Raw genomic sequence first — 24971 nt, 5'->3', positions numbered from 1 at the left:
TTGTCTTAAATATGTCTTGATTTTGTTATTTTAAACGTCTTTTCATGCAAAGAAGCTCAACCATGTCCATGCTTTATTCATTCATGAATTGAAAGTAAGCAATCCACATCCCGAAAATCTACCAATTTGCCGTAAAAAATCGCAGAAACTTGATATACCAGGTCGATGTACCCACTCTTTGAATTTACCAATCAATTTAGTGAGTGCACGTATGTGAAAGTCAAAATGCTATAGTCATTTTGGGTGCATTCATTTTTCATGAAACAATTGTAAGTAATTTCAATCCCGAAAAACCATAAATTTTCCGTATAAAATAAAAAAAATCAAAATATGTCGACTCCCTGACGTGAAAATTAAATTCTACGTGTGAAAAAATACTTATGTATCGATATGCTGAACAGAATGCCCGCCTCTCCTCGTAATTTACAAACCGTTCCTATACTCATCTCAAAAATTTTTCTCAGAGCTTTGTGTTATTATCAGCTTCCATTTAAACCCCGGTTTGATGGCCGAATCGGCTGCCCAAAAAGCAAGCCATTTTTGAAGGGCTCTATGAGAAATTCGTGATATTATCAGCTCTCAGGAAATCACCCCATGGGTAAAATTGCTGGTATAAATTTTCGAGTGCTTAAAATAATCGTATTCAAGAAACTAAGGCATTAAACTATAGAGTCAATTTCGTTTTAATAATATAACGGGATTTACTTATCTTCAGGTCAAAACTCATACAAGAAAGCCCCTTGCAAGAGGCTAATTTTTTGTAATTTCACTCAATTTTTTCTCCTTTTTATAATTGAATTGCTTGTCACATTCTGAGGTCAATCATATTAAATTGTAATTTATACATTTCTTTTTTTCCCCCTTCATTTTATTTTTTGTTTGGAGAAGTTTTGTTGATTTCTTCGGATTTCGAATACTGTAACTTCTCTTCTATTTGGCCGATTTTTATGAATGAGACCTCTTTTAATTCGTGTTTTAACGGAAAGTAAGGAAAAAATTGCTAAAAACTCGTGAAACAATTTTTTTTTAAAATTGGACGAATCCTAGCGTGACGGTGAAATGGTTAATGAAGCGTAAGTAATTGGGCGAGGGGCTGAGGATCCCGGCCTCGCTTGGCGACCGTCATTAGCTATTGTTCGTCGAGACGCCGACGCAGTGATCAGGAGCGTGGGGAAGAGAGGGGTAAGTGGATTCCTGTATGAGCCACGTTTAGCTAATGGTCTAATGAGTCTCGAGGCTCATCACAGATTGCACTTACACAGATTGCACTATCATGAGTGGCGGTAGCCACCACCGGGCAAGTAACCTATCCTCCAACAATTGGCAACACAGCACAGCCCGGTCGAGGCAACGACACCATAGTTACACGAACTTGGCTTATTTGGGTTTTTCAGAGCACGGGTACCAACTTTTGAAAAGTATAACCGAGGTTACAGATCTGTCAAAGCAACGTTTTGAACAAAACGGAGGAGTTAGATTCTCATTCCGAGAGTGCCGACCTGCTCAGCCATCATCGAATCAATTCGCTTGATTCTGCTTATATATGCATATTTTAAATCAGCGCGTCGCATTCTTAGGCTTTTTTTAAAAAAACCAAGTAACGTAGACTCTTGGTATTCACTGCACATAAACTAGCGACCCCCAGAATGAGAAACAACTTTAAATCATAATTATTGATGGATAAATAAACTTTTTACACGCTTTGGAAAATCTCAGAAGTTCGCGGTAGTCACTTTTCGGTAAGGAACTAAGGGACTCGGTTATTGTATCGAGCAGGGTTCGAAACGATCGCAAAGGCGGTATACTACGTATACGCGCCAAAACAACTCATGGTGTAAAATTCAAAGCCGGTATAAATCCGCAACCAAGTATACCTATCGGTTTTCGACGTAGCAGACTTCCTGTTATACTTTATTTTGTAAATGAAAAACTACTCAACTGCAATTCTCACGGCCTTGATTGTCCTTCTCTGTGCAAAGAAAAGTCTGAGAAACTTTAAGGAATGATGTCGATTTGTTCTCTTGTAGAAAATAAAATACGAGCAAAGATCGTCGAGCCCCGCAAGGAGGTTGCAGACTTACACCGTCGATATGAGGAGAAAAGCCGATCAGGAGACAACTTGGAGTCCCCATATACTGAGAGTAAAGACAAACGGGATGAAAGATTACATTTTCACCAATTGGACGTATTTCTGTCAAATGGAACTATGTGCATTATGACGTGAGCCTTGTTATGCACACATTCTTATGGGTCTCAGGGCTCATATCTTAATGCACATAGTTCCCTTTGACAGAAATACGTCCAACTGTGAAGAGCATAATAGTGGAATAGACCGGGGAATTATGGGCACGGCAAGAAACAAACGGAATGAGAGAGTCAGGAATTTGGGAATGAGTTGATCAAAGATTCCGAAAAACGTTCAATTTGTAATCTTTGTTCCCATTTGTGACATCCATGAGCCGCGCTGTCTCAACTCTCCCTATAAAGGGGCTCCAGGACAACTCTGAATACGACGCTTAAGGTTAATCTTCAGCTGTAGTTCCGAAAAAATCCACCACGTCGCGCTGCTAAAATCCGACTCCGAAATCAGTGATTATTTAAATATCACAATAGGTATCTTAAATTCTAAGACTCATAAGTTCTAGCAGCATACGTCTGGAATCCTTAGAAACAAACGCGAGCTTTGAAAGTCTAATAATAAAAGCTGTAAATTGATCCCAGTTTCTCTTACGGGATATCTGTAAGTGCGAGAGAGACAGCTCACGGTGGGAGAGAGATATCTGCCAACTGCTGAGAGCGATCAAGCGCGATTGGTTGCATCAAGGTCATCATGCTTAACCCTACTTTTTTCTGGGATCAAATTGCAGAGCTTCAGAAATGACTTTTCACGTTGTTTTTAGGGTCAATAGGAAGAAGAATGTTATAGCTAGAACTTATTTATCTTCGATTTAAACAGAAATTCCTTCAACTTTTATAAAAGCTCAAGGACTCACGTGGTGCTGTACGGACTCTAAAACACAGCGGTGGCGCCCCCTGCGCGGAGAAATTTCTTACTTCACGCAGCTGTAGATACAACACCTTAAGCTCATCAAAGTTGGAGGAGGATCAGTGTTCGAAACTCTTTTTTGAGTTTCAGGAGCTATGTGGCCTATCAAGCTCGCTTATTGGGGGCCATTGAAGATTTTTCGGGGCCAAACTGACTTTTTGCCGATATATTACGGCGCATTTAGTGAAAAGTTAGACGCAAGCTGCTTTGGTTACAGAACTAATAGCTATAAATTGTAACTTTCGAAAAATCATCCGACAGAGAAATTTGTATTTTTTTTTTTTTTTTTTTTTTTTTTTTTTTTTTTTTTTTTTTTTTTTTTTTTTTTTATGGAGGGGGGGGGGATTTTTAGGGGCCCTTGTTGGTGCAAAGCCTTCATTTTTTAGGCGGCATGACCTATTTTTTAGGCACATTTGGCGCGTTGGCGCCTGTGAGTTTCGAACACTGAGGAGGATCCTTTCTGGAACGTTAGGATCGAGCTTCTTCGGTTTCGGCCGAAGTGGCAGCGTGGAAAGAAACGGCGCTGGGCCGCACTGGGCCAAAAGAGACCCGCACCGCGATGGGCCGCGCCGCGAGTCCAGGCCCCGGCCAGTATCGCTACGGGATCCGTCATCGCGTCACGTCCGCCGCAATGCCTCGCGCCAACTGAACGCCCGCGCGCGAATTTTCCCAGCACCCCGAAAACCACGGATTTTCACTCCTCCCCAAGAATAACTTTTCCAGGGCTCCGTCATGCGTTTCAGTGCCCGGGAAGTGAATCGTACTCTGCGACGTTTCGTTTGAGAAGTTTACATGTGTTTGTGTACAGTGTTGTTTGTTTGTTTACCTGTAAATAGCTACCTAAATGTGGATTACTCATTTTAGAAACGCCAAGTTCTCCGGCATCAGCAGCTATCTGAGCAAGGATAACATAATGTTCCGGCACAGGTGGATATCAGTTCCTAAGAGGTACGCGAATCATTTATTTTATGAGCGTCACACGCGACTCTTTGCTTTCCCTTCTCGCTTAAAAATTTCGAGAAAGTGCTGCATTACAAATTACGATAATCGAGTCCACCTGATGGCTCCATTGATATTTGGCAAAGCTTTCAGCGTCTCAAGGATAAAGCTCTAGGAGCATTGTCTGTTAAATTTGGCCTTTAACTAACGTAAAAAATTGTTAAAATGCTAAGTTAGGAAGCCTTTTTGTTCATTTTTCAAGTGAAATTTATATGAAATTTATACTAAAAAAGTTGTGCACTGGAAAAAAAACACATTGGATCTAGAGTCCAGACTCTTAAAAACATTGACAAGAAAAAATACTCTTGATTCAATCAGATTTAAGCTTAAATCAAGAACCAAGCCTCTTAATTTGAGCGGATTTCCTTTTGATTTAAGCTTAAATCTGATTGAATCAAGAGTCCTTTTTCTTAACAATGTTTTTAAGAGTCTGGACTCTAGATCCAATGTGTTTTGTTTTTCAGTGTGGAAATAATTTGTATCAGAACTGTGTTAAATTCTAAAAATCACTCGCGCTGATGCTAAGTACAAAATTAATGCAGAATATGCAACATTAAAAACTTTATTAAAATCAAGTGAAATATTTTTTTCCCCTCAAAATTGCAACAAAAAAAAAAAAAAAAGGAAAAAAGGTTTCCTGGCTCGAATATTGTAGCAGTTATTGAAAGAGTTTTCCGTTTGAAATTTACGAGTTTCTTCTTAACTTTTCTAAATACAACAAATGCTACGAGAGAAATTAATGAAGAACAAAAATGACAGCCTGCATGTATCGTAAGGTTCAGATGAAGAGAAGAGTTTCAAAACGTTCCAGTCGGCATGCGGGTTGCTGCTAATTACTTAGATGCAAATATTTCTCTGGTGCACGCAGAGAAATATCTTTTGTAGGTCTTTAACCTCTAATTAAAAACCCAAAAAAGAGAACGGTAACATTATCGAATCAAAGCAAATTCGGGTAATCTCTCTCCTAGGTACCTATTTTAAAACATTTCTTTTTAGTTTTAACAAGACAGTGTTTTAATGTCCTCTATTTTTAAACCTTAAACTTGGCATTTTTTTTTTTCAATTATTGCCTCAAGTTCCATCATCCCATTCGCAGACGTGTCTGAACGAGCATATTATATTCTCGTTTTTTTTGCTATTTATTTCACCACTCGCCCCCCTCAGTCTTGTACTGTTAGTCATTAGAGTTCAAATGTTTTACTCTAATTGAAATTTTGACCTTTTTCGCCTTGATTTTCCCACAAAATAGTGTTGAACCAACACTACTTTACCACCTTTTTACATACAGCTCGGACAGCATTTCTCAGTATTGTTTTCTATTCACCACAAAGGGAAACGACATTTTAGCATTATATTGAATATTTAATTTACTAAAGTTAAATAAGTGGGTCCAATGAGTACAGCGCGTAACACTTTTTCATCGGTTGGTGTCGTGAAAAGTTTAAAAAGTTATAAGGATGGTACTGAAAAAAAGGGAAGGAAGAGGAGGAAAAAAATGGAATAAAATTAGTCACGGTATTGAAGAGTGGCACCCAACAAATTTATGAATTATGACCTTTACGATTAAATTGCTTTCCTGTCATGTTCCGTTTGATCTTGAATCTCCATACGTCGTTGGAGCAACAAATCTTTGTCAACAGCGATAGAAGGGAAATATATGGCTAAAATTTTTTCGTACCGAAAAATGATGTACAGGTTTAATATTGTGGAAGGTGGATGGAGATTCTTTAACGTCAAATAATCATAATATTTCATAGATTTATACTTATCATAATTAAAAAAAGAATAAATGAAAAACGCGCAATATTTTAGCAAAGCTTTTAAATGTTCACTCATACTTACTTATGATTATTTGAGACGGTATAATTTTAGCAGCCGTGTTCGAAATCTTTGAATGATGTGTTTCTTACAAAGGAGGAACTCGTAATTTTGGCCTCATTCCCAATTCAATAATGTCATTGACTTGGTCATACAGACTGAACTTCGGCTTGTATATAGGACACCATTGTTTTTGGTCCAGGATAGTCAAAGTTTTCGGTTTTAAAACGTCGGCTAATATAACCGAAGAGTTTGGTAAGGACTAGGTATATGAGTGTTGGTGTAGCTAACACAAACTTTGGTCACCTGAACAGAAGTTTGTTTCCTGTAGTCGATGTTTCTATGACTTCGGTCATCCGAGCAGAAAACTTTCGTGTTTCACATGCACCGACGTTTCATCTCTGTGTACTGAGTAACTTCATTACAAATACCAAGAAACCGAAGTATGCAGTCCCTTCGACAGCACTTAAATTCGTTGAAGCCTAGTCTTCAGTAAATTATTGTACGACCAACTTTTTGACTATTTACGTTTTGATAGAGGCGGGCGGAGGGTAATGAAGCGAACACTTCCGTATTCCAGCCTACTCCGTTCAAACATGGGCAGACTCTGCTCTTTAATATTGTTTGCACCGGCGCGGCGCGGGTTGGTGTTATAGCGAATGTTTGAACTGTTGCATAGACGGGCCTTTCACTTAGCGGGAAAACCATCAAATATCCAGCCTACTTACCATTCCACGGATGCGTAGTCGATCGATCAGCTAATTAATGCCTGATGTTCACCGGCTCCACTGTTTTGGCTCCAGCTCCAGCTCCATCAAATGAACCGTCAATAGTTCTACGTAGGTCTCTACTGAGAAAATCGGGCTCATTACGACAAGGAATAAGCCATTCTCGGTAGTTTTTGGTTGCTTTGAGCAATGTAGGTTTCTTTTCAGGAAAAAGATCAATTAAGCCAAGTAAATTTCTGTCGTAAGTAAGCTCTTGTCGTAGCTTCTTGTCATAAAGAATTTATTCAATTGTGGCGACCAAAAACAGTCATTACCACGACAAGGAATCTTGTTTTAATACAGCTAATATTCTACATGGCGAAAGTAGTAACTATCTTGGCGCAGCAAGTGTTTTCTTTAGGACAACAAAAAGAATAACAAAGAAGAGCTGCTCTTATTTGGCAATGAGCTTTGTCTTCCTACATGTCTATCATTATTTCCGAAAAAGTTCATTTATCCCCCCTTAGGTTCACCCTTTCATTTCCAGGTTTTTAACTTTTTTTGGAGTGAGTTTGGATGTAGGTCTTAATGGCAAGTATCAACATGCTTTTAATCACTTATTTTCCCTGCAGATATTTTCGGCTTAACGTTATAAAGTAGTATTGGTCATACTAATATCAATCAATTTTTAAATTCTAAAAATATTTCACACAATTAAAATATAACTTCGTAAACAATCAACGTTTTTTCCAAAGAGGCAAAAACACCGCACTACCTTTGATTTGTTGTTTTAATTTCTATATCAAATTAATATTTGCGCCTGAACTGTCGACTCTCTTTCCATTCGACGAAAATGTTCATCCAGGGGATTCATTCAGCATGTTAAGTGTTTTTTCGACCTCTGCACTTAGTGCAGCTTAGAGCAAATTTCCATCCAAAAAAAAAAAAAAAAAAAAAAAAAAAAAAAAAAAAAAAAAAAAAAAAAAAAATTCAGGCCAGTAGACCAGCGGACCAAAGTTATACATACATATCAGGGAAGAAAAAATTAAACGGCCAGGCAAATCGCTAAAAACACCAAAAGCATGACTCGTCTAAAGAAACTGCTGCGTTTATGACATGTGCGACCCATTGAGTATCGTCGCATACCAGTGGGAGATTTCAAAACAAAGAGGAAGTAAAAATAGTCATTCTTTCCATCTGTTTTATTTTTGAGCTGAAAGCTCTGCGCGATGCCTTGTTTTTGCGCTTAGCAACGTGATTCCAGTCGTTACCGGGAAATTTTCAGCCCATTCGTTTTTGCAGCGGTCGGTCGTGCACTTACGATACCCTCAAGAACCATACTTTTATGAGCCCAAAAACCCCTCCTTTTCTTAATTACTATTTGGGATTTGAATGATGACATGTTTACATCAACGGCGCCACACACAAATATTAAGAAACAGTTCGGTAAATCCTAATTAAATGAGTAATCCTACACATTTTTTACTCTTAGGTTTTTCGACCTAAGATGGTATTTTGACATTGTGTGTGCTTCGCTTTGTTTTTTATGTTTTGCCATAAAGGGATAGGTTTTCCTGAGAGATTTTGGTTTTCTCTCCGAGAAAATGATCCGCCATAAAGCGTATACATTTTCCAAGAAACTTATGAAAATGTTGATTATTTGCAGCTTGGAGTACGTACACGTACAAGGACGGTCATATTTAACTTTAATTTTCATTCAGTTTGCCAATCATCATTCGGCGAAAGAACAAGCAGTTACATTCGAATTGAAGGACTTGGAGAACAAGGCGCATGAGTGCCATTTTTGAAAAAATTGAGGTATAAATGACTTTATGTAAAACTACCTTAATGCATATTCTGTGAAAATATCGCTACCAAACTCCAACTTTTAAGCATCAACAAGTCAGCTTGAACTTTCTCTCCGTCATAAGGATCCATATAATTTCGAAACTTCAAACACGCATTTCTCGAAATAGCAAAAATTGCACTTATGCGCCTTGTCTTCCAAGCCCCTCAACTTAACTTTTGCCTCAATCGACATCATTGCTTCGATTGTTGGTGCGGGATCTCCAAAATCAGTGGCGTGGCGTGCTTGGCGATGTATTGATTGATCTGCCATTTAAACCCATGGAAAAGTATCGATAAACAGGGTGTTCGCAGCGAACACTTTAATAATCGATTATTTACCACAGATTCAAATGGGAAAATATCGATGGATCGCAAAGCACGCCACACCACTGTCCAAAATATATTGTCTCCGGCAGAGAACGGCACTATACACGAGGTATTACCGTAGAAAGTCACACGCCTCCGGGGGCGTGGTAAACATGCATTCCCAACAATAAGTTCAAGTCATAAGTTCTCGACATGAAGGCAGCCTCAAAGTCTAAAGTCCCGGCGGCCTCTCTCCGTGCATTGATCCAGGACCGACACGTTCCCTTCCGCGAGGACGAGAGATAAGCCGCACACCTGCATAATATCTTGTGTATCGATGTCTTTGTCGTGGACCCGGCAAATCCAACTTTCCTCAAATCGTGTTTCCGTCTTGTGTCGTTTGAGAGCAACCGACCGGAAACGGGCGCCTCGTAGGATTTCCGGCACGGGGCGCAGCCGAACCTGGACCGAGACCGGTCTGCGGTCCCGCAACGGGTTCGCCGTGGTGATATAGATTCGAGGTGACGGTTCCAGAAGAGTGGCCATCGGGACTCGTAAATAAGTTCAAGCTCGGCAGTGCGACGATGTGCGGAACCCAGCGGGTTGATATTTGAAATTGATAGACAAAACAATGGATAAAGAATACAGAGGGATGATAGAGCGATCCTTCTGCGGGCTGATTGTTGAAATTGATATACAAAGCTACAGACAAAAAAGACAAAAGGGATATGGAGGGATCCTATTGGTGGAAGGGAGTGGTTGCTACAGACAAAGAAGACAAAAGGTATATGGAGGGACTCTATTGGTGAAAGTAAGTGGTTGCTATAGACAAAGAAAACAAAAGGTATATGCAGGGATCCTATTGGTGGAAGGGAGTGGTTGCTATAGACAAAGAAGACAAAAGGGATATGGAGGGATCCTATTGGTGGAAGGGAGTGGTTGCAATGGACAAAGGAGGTAAGTAATAGACCACCTAACGGCAGCTCACGAGAGACGCGATAGTTAGTCCATCATTTTCTCCCTTGGCGTATAAGAATCATCCAACATAACCAATAGGATTACTTCATACTCCCTATGTCTTCTTTGCCCATCGCTTTGTCTATCAATTTCAACGAGCAGCTCGCGGGTTAAAACGGGCGGCTCTAGAGTACAATAAGCGACAAAATGATAGATTCTCATGGGTTGCCTTCATTTAGGGAGCGCTATGTTAAGCGCACTTTTTCGGCATTTTTGACCTTCCTCAATTAGACAACATTTTGCAACTAGGAACCACAATTTCTTGCCTGCAAACCATTTTTCATCCGCAAAAATACTTACGTGCGTAAGGAAATTAATGATATATACGTTGTTCCTAAATTGAGTCAGAGATGGTGGTTCCTAATTGCAAAATGTAATTCAATTCATCTCAAAGTGGACTTCATTTTGCTATTTGGAACTACAATCTTCGGCTCAATTTAGAAACAACGTATGGGCCGTTAATTTCCGTAAGTACATACCTGTTTCTAAAATTGAGCCTGAAATTTTAGTTCCTAATTGTAAAATGTAGTCCAAGTGTTTAAATTAGAATGCATTTTGCGATGGGAACTAAAATCTCTGGCTCGGTTTAGAAACAACGTATGCATAAATAAATTCCCCGTACAAATAAGTGTTTTAACAGATGAGAAAGAGATTATAGTTCCTAATTAGAAAATGTCGAATTTTAGGTTTTTTCGCCGAGTGGTCACCGGTCATCAGACTCGGCAACGGCGGCGAGCGAGCAATGGTGAATGGTGCGGAAAAAAGGAGGGACGAGCGCGATGCGTTCATAATCAGCTCGCGGTGAGCATTGCATAACTGATCGGCTGATCAGAGATCAGCGCCGGAGCAGCCTCAGCTAACACCTAAAACGGTTATGACAGCGCCCCGCCACCGCTGGCCGCCGCGCTCGAGCCTAGGAATCAAATCACCCCTACCAATTTCCTCTTTCTGGCTCACTGTCTCGCTTCCTCATTGGAGGTCCTCAGGAAGCACGAAAATGTCAAACAAATTTTGGCAACGGGAGGTGCTCCTTCGAAAAATTAGTTACACTGAAACAGCTCCAGACAGTTTGAAAATTGCGTCAAAACAGTAGTATCCTGTGCTTCTGGCGGGACCATCGCACAGTGCACCGAGAAAAGAACTTCGTGCATGGGACCCGAAGTTGAGGTCAAATGGATCTCTGAAGTTTTCCGATCACGCATCCGAAAACTTGAGGTCCGACTGCCGAAGTTCGGGTCAGACATCTGAAGCTCTCGGTATGTACCGGAGTACTTCAGATGTGTGACCTGAACCCTTCGGTATATACCGAAGTACTTCAGAAGTCTGACCCGATTGAAATCTTATTTTGGGGTCACCTCCGATTGTGACGGGGAATAAAAGAAATGTTTTACACTATGACCCTCGTGACCCTCGTGTACTAGAGTCGATATTCAGTACAATTAATGCAAGTACACGGCGCAGCGCGCCATCTAGTTATGCATCCGTATCCACAGAAAGATTACTTATTACACTAAATTATTTCAAAAACTGCACTTATGCGCCTTGTCCTCCAAGCTCCTCGTTTGACCCCCTAGAGAGAATTTGAATCCTAAACGCAGTCTCAACTTACCCGAATCACTCTTAAGTAGGCTCGTTTTTCCCAGCTGTATTTAGCCGCAGGTGAACGAGATATGATGACAAGGCTTCTCTGGCTGATCCACTTAAATCCACCTGCAGACTCGCTAGGACGCATAAGCAGAATGAAAATGCTCCAATTTTACCTGAGGCTGCATCTCATTTGCAGAGGCTCATAAGCCACGCGACGAGCACGAAAAATGGTGAAACCGCATGATTTCGAGTTTTTGGGTCAGTGTGTACTAATTCGGCCAAAACCGCGCCGACGCTCCGCACAATGGACCGGTTCAATGGGAGAGTTTGGATATGAATATTGTTTTACGAAAACTGTAAATTTGGACCGCATTCAGCAGAAAAGACCCAAGTCACATCAGTTATCGTCCAATTTAATTGGCTGATTTAATTTTTTACATAAAAACGGTTGTGCGGAATCTTTTGCAAATTGCAGTGAATTTTCTTCATAGCACGCAGCAAAGTCCTTAAAATTTTCAAAAGAATCAGCACAAACGTTCTCGTGTAAAAAATCAAATTGCCCGATTAAATTTGGCAATAGCTGATGTGACTTGTTTCCTTTCTGCTCAACGCGGTCCATTTATTTGTTTATTTCGTCAAATTTTAAATTATAAGGGGTGGTTCTTACAGAAAATTTAACGAGAAAACCAATGGGGCCATTTTAAGACCTCAAAATGTTGTAAAAACGGAGTTGTTAGCTTCAAAAGTTTTAGATTTTGTCCAACCTCTCCCATTGACTCGATCCACTGTGCGCCGTGTGCGTGCTGCGCCGGCTGCGCGTCTCATGCAGCGCTGCATAATCAGATCATAAGGAGAAAGAGAGACAAAAAAAAAAACCAAAAACAGACGGTGATCGCACATTAACTTTTGCGGTCATTTTTTATATCTCACGTCACTAGGTGCAACCTAGATCCGAAATATCTTGAAAACGGCGAATCTATCGAGAAGAATTCATACTTTCATGCTTAAAATTTGATTTTTTACCACGAAGTCAGGCTGTAAAATTTAACAACAGGGCACAGAACTTCTACTATGTATTTTCCCATTCCTTCTAGGACGTCATTGGGTACCAATTCTTACCTGTCCCTTTCAAAATATCCTCTATTATTATTCTCTATGAATCAGCGGCCTGGAGTGCCTGAGTATATACATATTTGTTAGTGTGGTGAAGTTTTGCCCGGAAAAAACTCATACGAGTATTCAAATGTTGCTTTTTTCCGCATAAAATATGTTTCTCTTATATTTCAGCAGTCGTGAGTATTTACCGGAGAAATTTTCTATTTTGAAGCAATTTAACCGGAAATTCTGCCTATTGCGGAACCTTTTCGTGCTATCGTCTTCCGTAATTCTACGAAATGTTGCTGGCATCCTTGGCATTTCATTCATCCATCACTTATGTATAATGATTTCATACCTTCCAGACCTCACGCTGCGTCCTAATGCCCAGGAGAGGGTTTGGGGGTATGCCCCCTAACCGTTGCGCAGTCCAACCCCTCAGCATTTCGCGCCTCAGGCGTTATGTGTTACTCCCAGTCAGTGTTCGAAAATCACAGGCGCTGAACGCGCCAAATGCGCCTAAAAAATGAAGGCTCTGCGCCAACGTGGCCCCTAAAAATTGTCCCCTAAAAATCTGAATTTTCACATATAGCCACATAAAGAAAGAAAAACACATCTAATTGAATTGAAAAAACTCGGAATTTTCAGCACTACAAGTGAAAGCTTGCTTTTTCTATTCTTCACGATTTCATTCTTAGTGCTTTTGTCCTCCCCAATTTACAGCTACTCACTAGTTTTGTCACGAAAACATCTTGCGTCTAACTTGTCACTAAATGCGCCGTAATATATAGGCATGTATATTACGGCGTATATTACATATATAATATATGTAAACATGAGATGCAAATGTTCGAATACTGCACATTACACGGGGAAAACAACGATGGCCGTTAGGCAGTTTTTCCTAAAATCTCGGATGTATCTACGACCTCTCAGCTCTAAGCTACTGAAATATGAATGTAATAAGGAGCGGGAGAGGTCTCCATATTGCACGGTATCAATGTGAACGGTCACGGTCCGCACGGTCAATTAAGGCAATAAAACCATTAAAGCATCTCGAGAAAATGATGCCTCACTTACAAATACAAGGACAACGAAAGTGGAAATGCAATTTTTATGAGTTCCCCGAGAAACGTCCGATGGCTGGGTTTGTGCCGGTCATCTCCCGGTCTAGGACGCCGCGGAGACCTAATTCCGCTTTAATTACGCCGCCGTGCTAAGGAAGAACACCGTATGGGCCTCCAGACGTCGCCATATTTCTTCAATAAAAACATAATTTACTGGGAAAATTGTGAATATTTTGCCTACATTTTTCAGATAGTATTGCTCTTAAATTTATCTTAAGGTGATTCGATGGACGCCATCATATTTTGTATCAGAGCGGCATGCGACATATCGCATCAATTGGTTCCATTTTTTCAGCTACTCGTCATTTTTCTCGAATTTTGAGATCGCAATTCTGTTATCAGGAGACTGAAGCACTCACTTACCAATTTTTACAAAGAAATTCAACGTAATAAAGGCGCGGTTTTTTTAGAGAGAAAATATTTCATTCGAGTGCAGTTTCGATATCAGTATTACTCGTAAATGCGATGTTTTCTCTAAAAAAAACGACGCCTTTATTACGTTGAATTTCTTTGTTGGAATTGGTAAGCGAGTGCTTTAGTCTCCTGACAACAGAATTGCGATCTCAAAATTCGAGAAAAATGACGAGTAGCTGAAAAAGTGGAACCAACTGATGCGATATATCGCATGCCGTTCTGACACAAAATATGGCGTCCATCAAATCACCTTAAAGGTCTGAAAATTTCAAAGAAACATATACGCATAATTTTCTTCAGAAATTCATGTTTTATACGGGGCAATTTGGCAATTTTCGAATGTCCGTACGGCGTTCCTCCTTAGTGCGGCCGACGACCGACGCGGCTGCAGGAGCGAAAGGCGATATTAAATTCTGTATTGTTTTAGGGTCCGGCACCCAGAGGGCGCTCCGAAAAATTCGGCGCGCGACGGGAGAAAGGAATCCGAATTCCCAGGAGAGATGATTAGAGATGTTGCGAACAATGTGGCGAATCCCAACAAAAGATGACCGATTTCACACTCCATCATTATGACGTGCGATCCGCGGGGCCCCGCCCCCCTAGCGTCCGTTTAATGCTTCACTTTCCCGTTTCTTACTTGTTTCGTATTCTCTTAATGGACCGCGCTTTTCATTACGATTGTGTTTTGATGCAATTGCCAAACTCTTGATATTGCCCCTTGCCCGTACAGTCCCTTTATACTGAGAGTAAAGACAATGCGCATCCATTTCTGATTGGTTCCCGTACTTTAACCCTTCACAGTGTCACAAACTGAAACAAAGATTACATTTTCACCAATTGCAAAGATTATAATCTGGAATGGACCGAGGAAATACGGGTTCGACGAGGAACAAACGGAATTCGAGAAGGAACGGAGAAAGGAATTCGAGAATAAGCCGATCAAAGATTACAAAAAACGTCCAATTTGTGTTATCTTTATTCCCGTTTGTGACATCCATGAGCCGCGTTGTCCCAAGTCAATACGCTTTTTTTCTCAAAATAACTTTTTGATGGGTCCCTTTCTACTCAACGACGTGTGATCCAGGAGAATTGGCAACCGCAAAGACAGACGCAGCGTCGGTGGAGATGCACCTCCCGTCGTCATGAACCATTAATTGATTTTAACCGAAGCTAATGACCGACTAATTATCTCATTCACCGCAGCACAGCCTATGTCTGTGTGGTCCGGACCTTGTGTATGCAGTTCCGCGGATCCAGCAGCAGCAGGTGCCGATACTTAATGCAATTCTGGGTAGGAGGTGCAGATCGAGATCCATAGATATACCATTTGCGAAGATCAGACGCCGTTTCGATGGAATACTGGAGACTATAATTTGGAAATTTGTAGATTGTATTTCAATGTTGAGAGTCGTATGCAAACTACTTCCCTGTCTTTGAAAACAGGGTGAAAGTTTCTGAAATGTAAAGAAAAACTTAAATAAGTCGTACAATTTTGCTCGATCGTGCAACGATTTAATGAAGCAAAAAGAGGTAAACAAATTCTGAAGTCGAATGCACTTTATTGACGGTAACTTCGCGCGATAAGCTCTGTGTTATTTAATAAAACACCTCGACTTTACTGTATGTGAAAGGAACTATCTTATTTATCAAGCTTCTCTCGGAATAATTCAGAGAAATATTTCCCGTTATTATACTTGTTACTTCATTTTTTTTTTATTTTTTTTTAAATTTTAACTTTTACTATTTCCGGATAGATCGTCCCAAAAGTGTGGATATTCCTGTGGTGAAACCCCATTGATCTGAGGGTTTGGTTCATTCAGTGGCGTGGCAAGCTTTGCGATTTATCGATTCTAACATCTAAACCTATGGGAAAGGATCGATAAACAGGGTGTTCGCAAGGAACACCTCAAAAGGTAATCGATTATTTATCACACCTTCAAATAGGGAGATATCGAGTTCACTACTCCTTAAACAACCACTTTCCTTAGGGAGTGCCCAAATCAACGCTTTTCCTTCCTCTTGGCCCTATAACATTGAAACCAAGGGAGCTCTAAGTAAACATTTCATAACTGTGAAAAAAGTCATTTTGCAAACTTCGGGTAAAATTCAGCATCGTACGTTTAGAAATGGATCCTCGCAAGGGATCATATGATTCGCTTTTATACGAAATTACAATCTGAAAATTAAAATATATTGCGACTTCCATTAATTTTTAGGTGGGTCCGTAACCATACCTTGAAGTTCGCAAAAATCCCATCACAATCCATTGCAAATACCGGGGGTCTATATATTCCCAAACTTAACACTTATCCTCTGAATTTTACTTGAGGTTTGCAAAATATCTCTTTTTGTACTTTCTAAACAATGGAGCCTCCATCAGGAAAGGAGCTGTTTAAGGAGCAACTATGAATACGACCCATAAAGTGGGCATTATTCAATGTGTACTGCCGTGCAAGTTCAAATCCTTTTTACATTTCTCGCATCTTCGAGCAGCAAATGCGGTCGCATAAAAGCAAACAGAAAACGAAAGAAGGCAGAGTCGATTCTTTCTCTTTTTTCTGATGCAAGTGTAACAGAGCTGCCGTGGAATAACTGCGCAGTGTCGCGTTAATTGGACCATTCCTACATCGTCGCCTGTGCATCTTCGCAGACCTGCTGCCGTGCTAAAGAAGAACGCACTATGACCATTCGAGAGTTGCAAAATTTCCCTTGATAAAAAATGTATTTACGACGACATTCATGCATATTTTTCCTTGAAATTTTCAGATATTTTAGATTAAATTGTGTGCAAAATTGTCTGAAAATTTTGGGGGGAGATTAATCACAATTTTCTTAATTAAGTCGGTTTTTATAGAAGAAAACCTGGCAACGTCTGATGGCTCATACGGCGTTTTTCCTTAGCACGGCAGTACGCTCGGGGCTCGGCAGAGGCAAGGGCCAAGTGATCAGGATACCAGTGGGGACATAACCGCATTGCCACCACTGCTCAAATTAACGCTCCACTTCAATTCGTTCATTTTTTAAGTCAGCTTTTTACTCAATGAAATAGATAGGCATTGACGTATATTTTATCGGTCATGGTTATTTTATGGAGAACAATTGGGGTCATCAACGTAATATCGATAAAACGATGGGGAAGAAAGTTTAGCAAAGTGTTTTCGGAATCCGCATTCATCAAATGTGACGAAGTGGGGCAATATGTGTTTTGAGACGGAATCTCAAATTTTTCAGCACAGCGGAAAAATTGGGTGGTCTAAAATACAGCTTTTAATTTTTCCAGTAAACACAATAAAAACCGTGGGTCGGAATTACAACTCAAGCCATAATTTGCAAAATCAATGATGTCATGAGGGTTTGGAGTCGATCGTTCCTAATAAATCGGGCGGCATGCAGGGTCGCAACAAACTTCAATTGTAATTTCTTCACATTCCCCGTTTTTCTTCGTCGAACTTAGAATTACTGTCGAAGAACCAATTCGCCAAATGGATATTTCCACCAGAAATCGAGTTTTTCCTGTAATCATCATTGATTTCACGTTTGTGATTACGAATTCATTTTTGTCGGGGAGCCAAATTTTTACGCATGTTCTTTTTTGTGAATCGACTATTTTGACCTCCAAGTAGCTAAAACTGCAGAGCCTCCAACAGGAAGGCAGATTCAGTGTAGCAGTATGTTTCCGCCTGTGCCCACGTAGGCTGACATGCCAATTTTTATCATGGTTAGCCTAATCAGCATCATTAATTGCACCCTTGAGATTACGAATTTTTCTCTGCCGGGGAGCCAACTTTTCACGCATGTTCTTTTTATGATACATCTATTTTAACTTCCAGGTTGCTCAAATTGCGGAACCTCCAAGATGAAGGCGCACCTAGTATTCTAGTTTATTTTCGCCTGTGCTCGCGTAGGCTAACATTGAATGCCAATTCAGGGAAAAATCGGGAAACTCGTAACCTCATTCGTGCATGGTGGAAACAATCGGAGTTTGTTTACGTTCGACCCAAAAGCTCCATGAAAGGCGTCAAACAGATGAACCAATCAGAGAGCGGTGCAGACAAAGCAGTACTATAGAGTCCATTTATACTGAGAGTCAAGACAACGTGAATCCATTTCTGATTGGTTACCGTAGATTACATTTTCACCAATTGCGAAAATTATAATCTGGCAGTGGCGTAACGGACTTCCGCTGGACCCCCCTGCAAAATTTTTTCTAGGGCCCCCCCCATGTCAATAAAATTCCAAAATCATTCCCCCTCCCGCCCCTCTACTTCCCTCACCCCTTCCCGTTTTTTGGCCCGAGAAATTTCAAATCACGGACTTGGACTTGGAATGCCTCTCCCCTCACTGTCTCGGATCCCGTACCCGATTAAATGGGGCCCCTAAAGGATCAAGGATCTTAAGGGTGGCGGGGGCCCAGCCCAGGCCCAAGGATCTACAAAAGGGCCCATGCAGGCCCAAGAATCGAAGGGCCCCCAAGGGCCTTGTGGGCCCTTTAGATTCATGGGTCACCCAAAGCCCGAAATACCTTCGAAAAGTGACAAAAAAGAGAAACATTTTAGTAATCACTGAGTGGACATTGGAAGGCAGGGGCCCTTCAGCAAAATAAAAAAGTTAGGAACAGTCCAAAAGAAGTATGAAAAATCCTGAGCTAACAATAAAAATCAGCGGAAGAAGCCCCATCTCGGTAAGTAAAGGCCCAAAGTTTGAAACCAAAGGTAAGCATCAAAGAGACAGGGAAAAACAAAATTTCGGCGGCCGAGGGCCCGGAGGGCTCCCTGGGCGCTCGGGCCCCCCTGCATAGCAGGGTCTGCGGGGGCGCCCGTTACGCCACTGTAATCTGGAATGGACCGAGGAATTACGGGTTCGACGAGGAACAAACGGAATGAGAGAAGGAACGGAGAAAGGAATTTGAGAATGAGCCGATCAAAGTTTACGAAAAACGTTCAATTTGTGTAATCTTTATTCCCGTTTGTGACTCCACGAGGGGATGTTGTCTTAACTCTCATAGTATAACGGGGCTCTACATTACTCTTTCTGTGTGATAGTTCACACTTTTTCAGTCGAATAATCGCCAGTTTTTGTACGATTTGACAACTAGGTCACGTAGATCCTGAATGAAATGAAATGGCGCCGAGATGCCCTAGCGAAGACCGGCGGGTGACCGCACCGTTGTGCCCGGCCCCAGCGGCCGGGCGCCGGCCGTAATGAGCAAAGTAGGAGATAATTATACAAAAACAACCGAATGATAGCGGTAAGCTGTGTATGGCAGTAGCACCACAGTCTAGTCGTCCATCCTGCTACCGATGAAAGCTCCGCACTCTTTATTCCACGTCGCACGGCTAGAGCTTTCGGACTCGAACCCGCAACTTCCAATTGTTTCAACCATACTTGTCGAAAGCTCGGCTGTTTACCCAATGACTCATTTTAGATTCCGCTCCGGGGGCTTTTCAAGGGTGCATCTTGTTTTTTATACTGTCGCGTCGTTGTTGAAGAAAAGGGCGAAGAAGAAAACGAGGAAAAAGCAGAGGATAAAGAAGAAGATGAGAAGGAAGACGAAGGTGAATATGATATGAGGACGGAGAAGATGTAGAGGCATAAGTAGAAGAGAAAATCTATGATGAATAACAAGAAGATACCCGAGAATGCCAATCAGTAGAAAATTGAAATTTGTTGATTAGAGGAAAAACTTTCTCCATCATGTTCTTACGGTTAGTAGAGGGTTTATTGGAATCAGAGTAAGGAAACAAATTATACTGCTCAACCAAAAAACATACTAGTAAGCTTAATACTATGTACTCTTTTGGCTCTTCGAACTGCAGAAGATAACGGAAAAGTCATCGCAAACATGACTCCAAGTGCGGATTGGCAATGCAATTCTCACCGCACTCTTTTCCCTTATGGCTTATCATAAAGAACAAATTACATCATGAAGGTGGCCGGAGTTTATTGTGGCTTGTTCTTGGGTGAGCCTAACGAGCAAACTTCAGTTGCGAAGCACGAATTACCGGTATTATCGACATTCTTCTATTTAAATCCATTGTAAATAATCGATTAAAGTGCGCTCGTTGCAAACATCCTGATATTTGATCCTTTTCCATAAGTTTAAATGGCAAATCAATCGATTCATCGCAAAGGACGTTTTGCCAATGAAACTCGTTATTCGCTGCACGTCCCTGTCGATCTCCGATCTCCTTCCACGAGTCTCATACGCAATTACATAAAATTTCATTTACGGTACAGCTTGTGAAGTAAGGTATGGCACACATGCTCCCGTTGCATTTAGATAGCTCCTTTTCAGAAATCTCGATGATTTAAGTTTATCGGCTCCGTTCGTGCAGGCTTAAATTGAGTTCTGTAAGTATAAATTGATTTTTGCAGGCGGCGCTTTCGATCCTTGAATCATAGGTCGCGTGCGAACTTTAATAAATCTACGTTTTACAACATGGATATATTGATATGCGATGAGTGACTTCAGAGAGTAATCGTGGCGATTATGACGTCAGTTGCAAATAATCCTTGTCCTAAAAGTCGTAGGGTTGGACCTTCGGAAGCTTTCTAACATCAGCGTTGAGCTGAACATTTTTAGAGTACTTTCAGATATTTTTCAATGTATCAACTTTACTGCCTGTCATTGGTTTTCTGAAGTTATGTATTTCTAATCGAAAATATTTTGTTTTTAACGGGAAGTTCAGCATATTACAAGAGAACTGAAATAGGCTGCAGATCAGGAGTTTTTAAGTTTCCCACAGTCTTACTGTCTAAAATTTTCTCATTTAGTATACAGGTTTAGAAAATTATGCAATACTCGCCGAAAATTCAGTGCACACCTTTTTTAAAACCAGGAACTGAGCCAATTTTATGATTTAATATGCTTTTACCACACGAAGATACAAATGTCTAAGAAATAACTGAACTTTTTATAATTATCACCCTCCGAACTTTTCGGCTCAGGTAGGTAACTGAACCTTCCGATCACAGAGACAAAACTTCGATTCGGGTAGGGGGCGGGGCATACTAATGACTTCTGTTTCCTGTAACAGACTTTCGATACCTAAACCGGCTGTCAATTTTCAATTTCATAAAAATGAAGCCGAAAATGTTTAGCTAAAAAACGTCGTTTTCCACAATCTTTTGGAAATTTTTACCAATGGGCTCCTGCCACCGATGAAGAAATCTTGACCGTTAACCCCCCCCCCCCCTTTCAGGAAAAATTTCTGGGTAACACCGCTGTTTAGAGTAAAAAAATTGATACAAACAAAACCATTTCTTAGAAACCATCGGTTTAGCGGTAAATATGAATTATGGCTCATCAGCTGTGTTTTTATTTTTAGCACTGCTTAGCAAACCAATTTTCCGGGCCTCAGCGGCCAGTGAACGAACCCGCTTGGCACCGGGATCTCAGCAGGTGATTGTTCAAAATTGTTGCCAGACAGTGCTGAAAACTTTTCCAATTTAAAACCATGTATTAAATCAAAGTTGTATCGCAAAGCCTGGCAATCTCGCTGTTCAACGCCCCTGTCTAGAAATTCGCATGACCGAAAGGATACAGTGTGACGATGCTGTGAATCCTCCTCCTGTTCCTACGGGACTCGCCTAATTTTCCGCGCTGTTTTCCTTACTCAGGAGGTGAGAAAATCATCTCTCACGCAGTGCAGAAATCAAGTTGCCGTATCGTCCGTTGGAAACCATTTCTCTCCAGGAATGTAAAAAGTATTCCTGTTTAGAACCAAATTTTCAGGCGAGCTATATTCTCTTCATATTGCTCTCTGTCTTTGCTTCAGTGTTCGAAACTCACAGGCACCAACGCGCCAAATGCGCCTAAAAAATCGGCCATGGCGCCTAAAAAATAAAGGTTCTGCGCCAACGTGGCCCATAAAAATCTGGATTTCCATAAAAAATCACATAAAGAAAGAAGAACAAATCTATTTGAATTAAGAAACTCAGAATTTTCAGCACTACAAGTGGAAGCTTTTTCTATTCTTCACGATTTCATTCTTAGTGCCTCTGTCTTCCCCAAGTTACAGCTACTCACTAGTTCTGTTACGAAAACATCTTGCGTCTAAATTTTCACTAAATGCGCCGTAATATATAGGCAAAAAGTCAATTTGGTCCCTAAAAATCTTCAATGACGCCTAAAAATCGGGCTTGATGCGCCACATGGCTCCTCAAAACTCAAAGGTGAGTTTCGAACACTGCTTTGCTCGGTCTGCTTCATCTTGTAACTTCTTTTTTTTCTTCATCCTCTGTATCATTTTCATCTTCTTTGTCGCACCGCCAAATTAGACATTTTCCGAGTAGTAAAGGTTCTTTTAACACTCCAGTTGCGCTAACATGACGTCATAAATCAGGCAATCCTGCAGCATTGTTTGTGTCACAAAGTGCATGAGCTCCAGCAGCGCGGCTCCCAGCACCGCCATATTTGAATCGGTCCTACTTTAAACTTAACATGTCCGATGAGCCCTGAAATGTGAGCGTTCTCGCGGATCCCAGAGCTCATAAAAAAATGGATATATTACGTTTCAATATGAGCCGACTCGTCTCAGAGCGGAGTGAGCTACATATACATACATCACCGAAGATGCGATTAGTTCCAAGCGAAGGATCGCCGTATCGACACTTGGACAGAACGCTCTGCTCTTATTAACCCTTCACGGCTAACGGCATTCCGCGAGAGATGGACGCTGACCGATGATGATTGTTGACTGTTGAGTGCCGAGTGATGCAATTATAGACGAATAGGATTGGCGAAACTTAAGTTAGCTGTATACTGGAGCGTCATAACCGCGCCTTATGCGGGGATAAGGAGGTCTCGCGTATTTAAAACTTATTGCCGGCACCGTGACTCCGGGTAATAGGCGTGCAAAAATATGCTTCAACGCGAAGATCGTGGGAAATTATGTCGTGCAGCAATGAAAATGGGCCACAAGACAGGATCAAAAAATGCGCGTTACAAGACATGTTTGATCCTCAAAAATTTACGCGGAGGCGGCGAAAAAGTCCAAAACCAATTGATAAATTAGAATTCAGTAGGTATCTATTGTTCATATTGTAGAAGAGTCAAAGAAGAGAAGTCAAACCTCCCCATTGAAATGGTAGGTACATTAATGCGCCTGTGAGTGTTACCGACCAAAAGTAAGAGGCCCCTTTACTTTTTAATCGACATAAATTGCGAACAGAGTATCGAATAAATATCTTTTGATGGCCTGTTTGCAATCTATGTCAATCAAGAAGTCAATAGTCCCTCATTAAAATATACATCAATACCTCTTAATTTTAATGGGAAACACTCAACAGCTGTATCGAAGTCCCAATTTATTCGGTTAATTTTGGTCTTAGAAATATAGCTTAACCTCGTTCGTGGAGGTTCCAGTAAAGGCCTCGCCTGGTGGGTTCTAGAGTTGTCCATATTCTCTTCCTGCCGGGCAAGCCAATATTTTTTGACGCACCTTACAATGCAGCGTAACGTAAATTGCGTGTTGTTACGGCACGCAAATGCGCTCACCGAGAAGGTGAGATGAGGGCGCTAATTGCAAATTTGCGGATCCGGTTTCGATTTCAGCCGCAGGTTTCTCAACCGAACCGATGCTCGACGAACGTTAAACATTGAGGAGCGGAGAAATTGTGTTGTTGTCGACTTTGATTGGGGGACGATGCTCGCCCCCTGTGAGCGTTTGTTCGATGAGGGATCGTAAAAAAATAACCGTCATTTCCAAATCGATGCAAAGGTCGATTCGATTTCAGACTTCGGTCTTCAATTAATTGATTGCGTAAGTGTTGAAAGTTCAATAACAGCATGTGGTTGTCTCTACTCGCAATCAATCAAAATGGGATCTAAATAGTGGGTTATTCTTGCAACTTTTTGGATATGTAGAAATGCGCTCAGGATATTTAACTCTAAGCCATAATGCCGTTGCCGTCACTGTCACTGCGAGTTTCGGACACATACAATGAAACGTTAGAAATTGAGGGTTCTGAGCGGCAGTGAAAAATTTAAGGCATTACGAAACCAAGGATCATACTCGTACGTAATTCACACTCCCCCTCGAAATCTGTGCATGAGGTTCGCTCATTGTTCGCGAGTTAGTGATGGCTGACCTGTGATTGATGTGCGACCGACTTAGCAAGTTCATTCTGACGTAAATTACCAGAGAATTGGTGTGCTTTCGATTCTGGTCTGATGACGTAATCTTGAATTGCGGTTAAAAATAAGCTTAGATGAGACCGAAATATCATTTGAATTGTATTGATTATCCATAATGTTTGTATCCTTAAAACTGCTTTTAAAACAAATTTGTCTTGCGTTAAGAGTAATTTATTAATATTATTTTGTTTTTCCTTTCATTTTCAGGTGAGAGCTTTTTTCTATGTGCAAACAAGGACAACATTAAACAAGCTTCTGTAAGTAATAACAGAATTCAGGGGTTCTTTTGATTAATCATGTATATAGCTTTTACATTGTTACCATGACCTTCCATCTTTGTTCAGATTTTAAATAGAATAAAATATGCATTTAAACAATTTCCCTCCACAAAAACAGCTTAATTGCGAAGAATATTTGCTAAAAAAACAAAACAAAAAACAAAAAACAATCTTGCCATGTACCAATTTGCTCTTTAAGAACAGTGCTGTATCATCTAGAATCTGAGCACCATTGCAATGAATGATTAATATTACGAATAACTCACTACATTAAATCAATTCACTCCTCATGATCCTTCACAATCCAGATTCATTTTTCATACGTAACTCGCGGTACGCTGCTTTTGCTGCATCACAGTGCAAATTCTTATAACATATGGAGACAAGATTTCCGCCTGCAAGTTACAATGGCCTTAATTAAATTAATCCTTACGGATTCCGACAGCCCAAATTGCTCGCGCGAGAAGCGCATGCATCGCTTCCATGAGGTCGCGAGCACCCGATTTATGATTACTCCGATGAAACAATTTAAAATATGACTACTCCGAGAACTCGGATCAAGGAGGTTTAGTGAAAACAACTTTGTTTATC

The 24971-nt window shown here is 40.8% G+C and overlaps 1 protein-coding gene across 2 annotated transcripts in view; it reads left to right on the top strand.

The window, feature by feature from the left end:
- pip (heparan sulfate 2-O-sulfotransferase pipe) overlaps nt 1-24971 on the top strand; it is a 159281-nt gene that overhangs the window by 57866 nt on the left and 76444 nt on the right. The window contains exon 3 of one of the 2 annotated variants that reach the window (XM_072301859.1): nt 24310-24359. Coding sequence is in view for 1 of the 2 variants with exons in the window: in XM_019054158.2 (XP_018909703.1) it covers nt 3891-3994 (104 nt within the window). In the remaining variant the exon portion in view is untranslated. Of the gene's footprint in view, nt 1-3626; nt 3995-24309; nt 24360-24971 lie in introns of those variants that run through there. The other variant, XM_019054158.2, reaches the window with a different exon arrangement.

The sequence above is a fragment of the Bemisia tabaci genome, chromosome 1 (genome assembly GCF_918797505.1).
Source record: "Bemisia tabaci chromosome 1, PGI_BMITA_v3".
In the NCBI taxonomy this organism is placed as follows: Eukaryota; Metazoa; Arthropoda; class Insecta; order Hemiptera; family Aleyrodidae; genus Bemisia; species Bemisia tabaci.
This window is presented reverse-complemented; position numbering and strand designations above follow the sequence as displayed.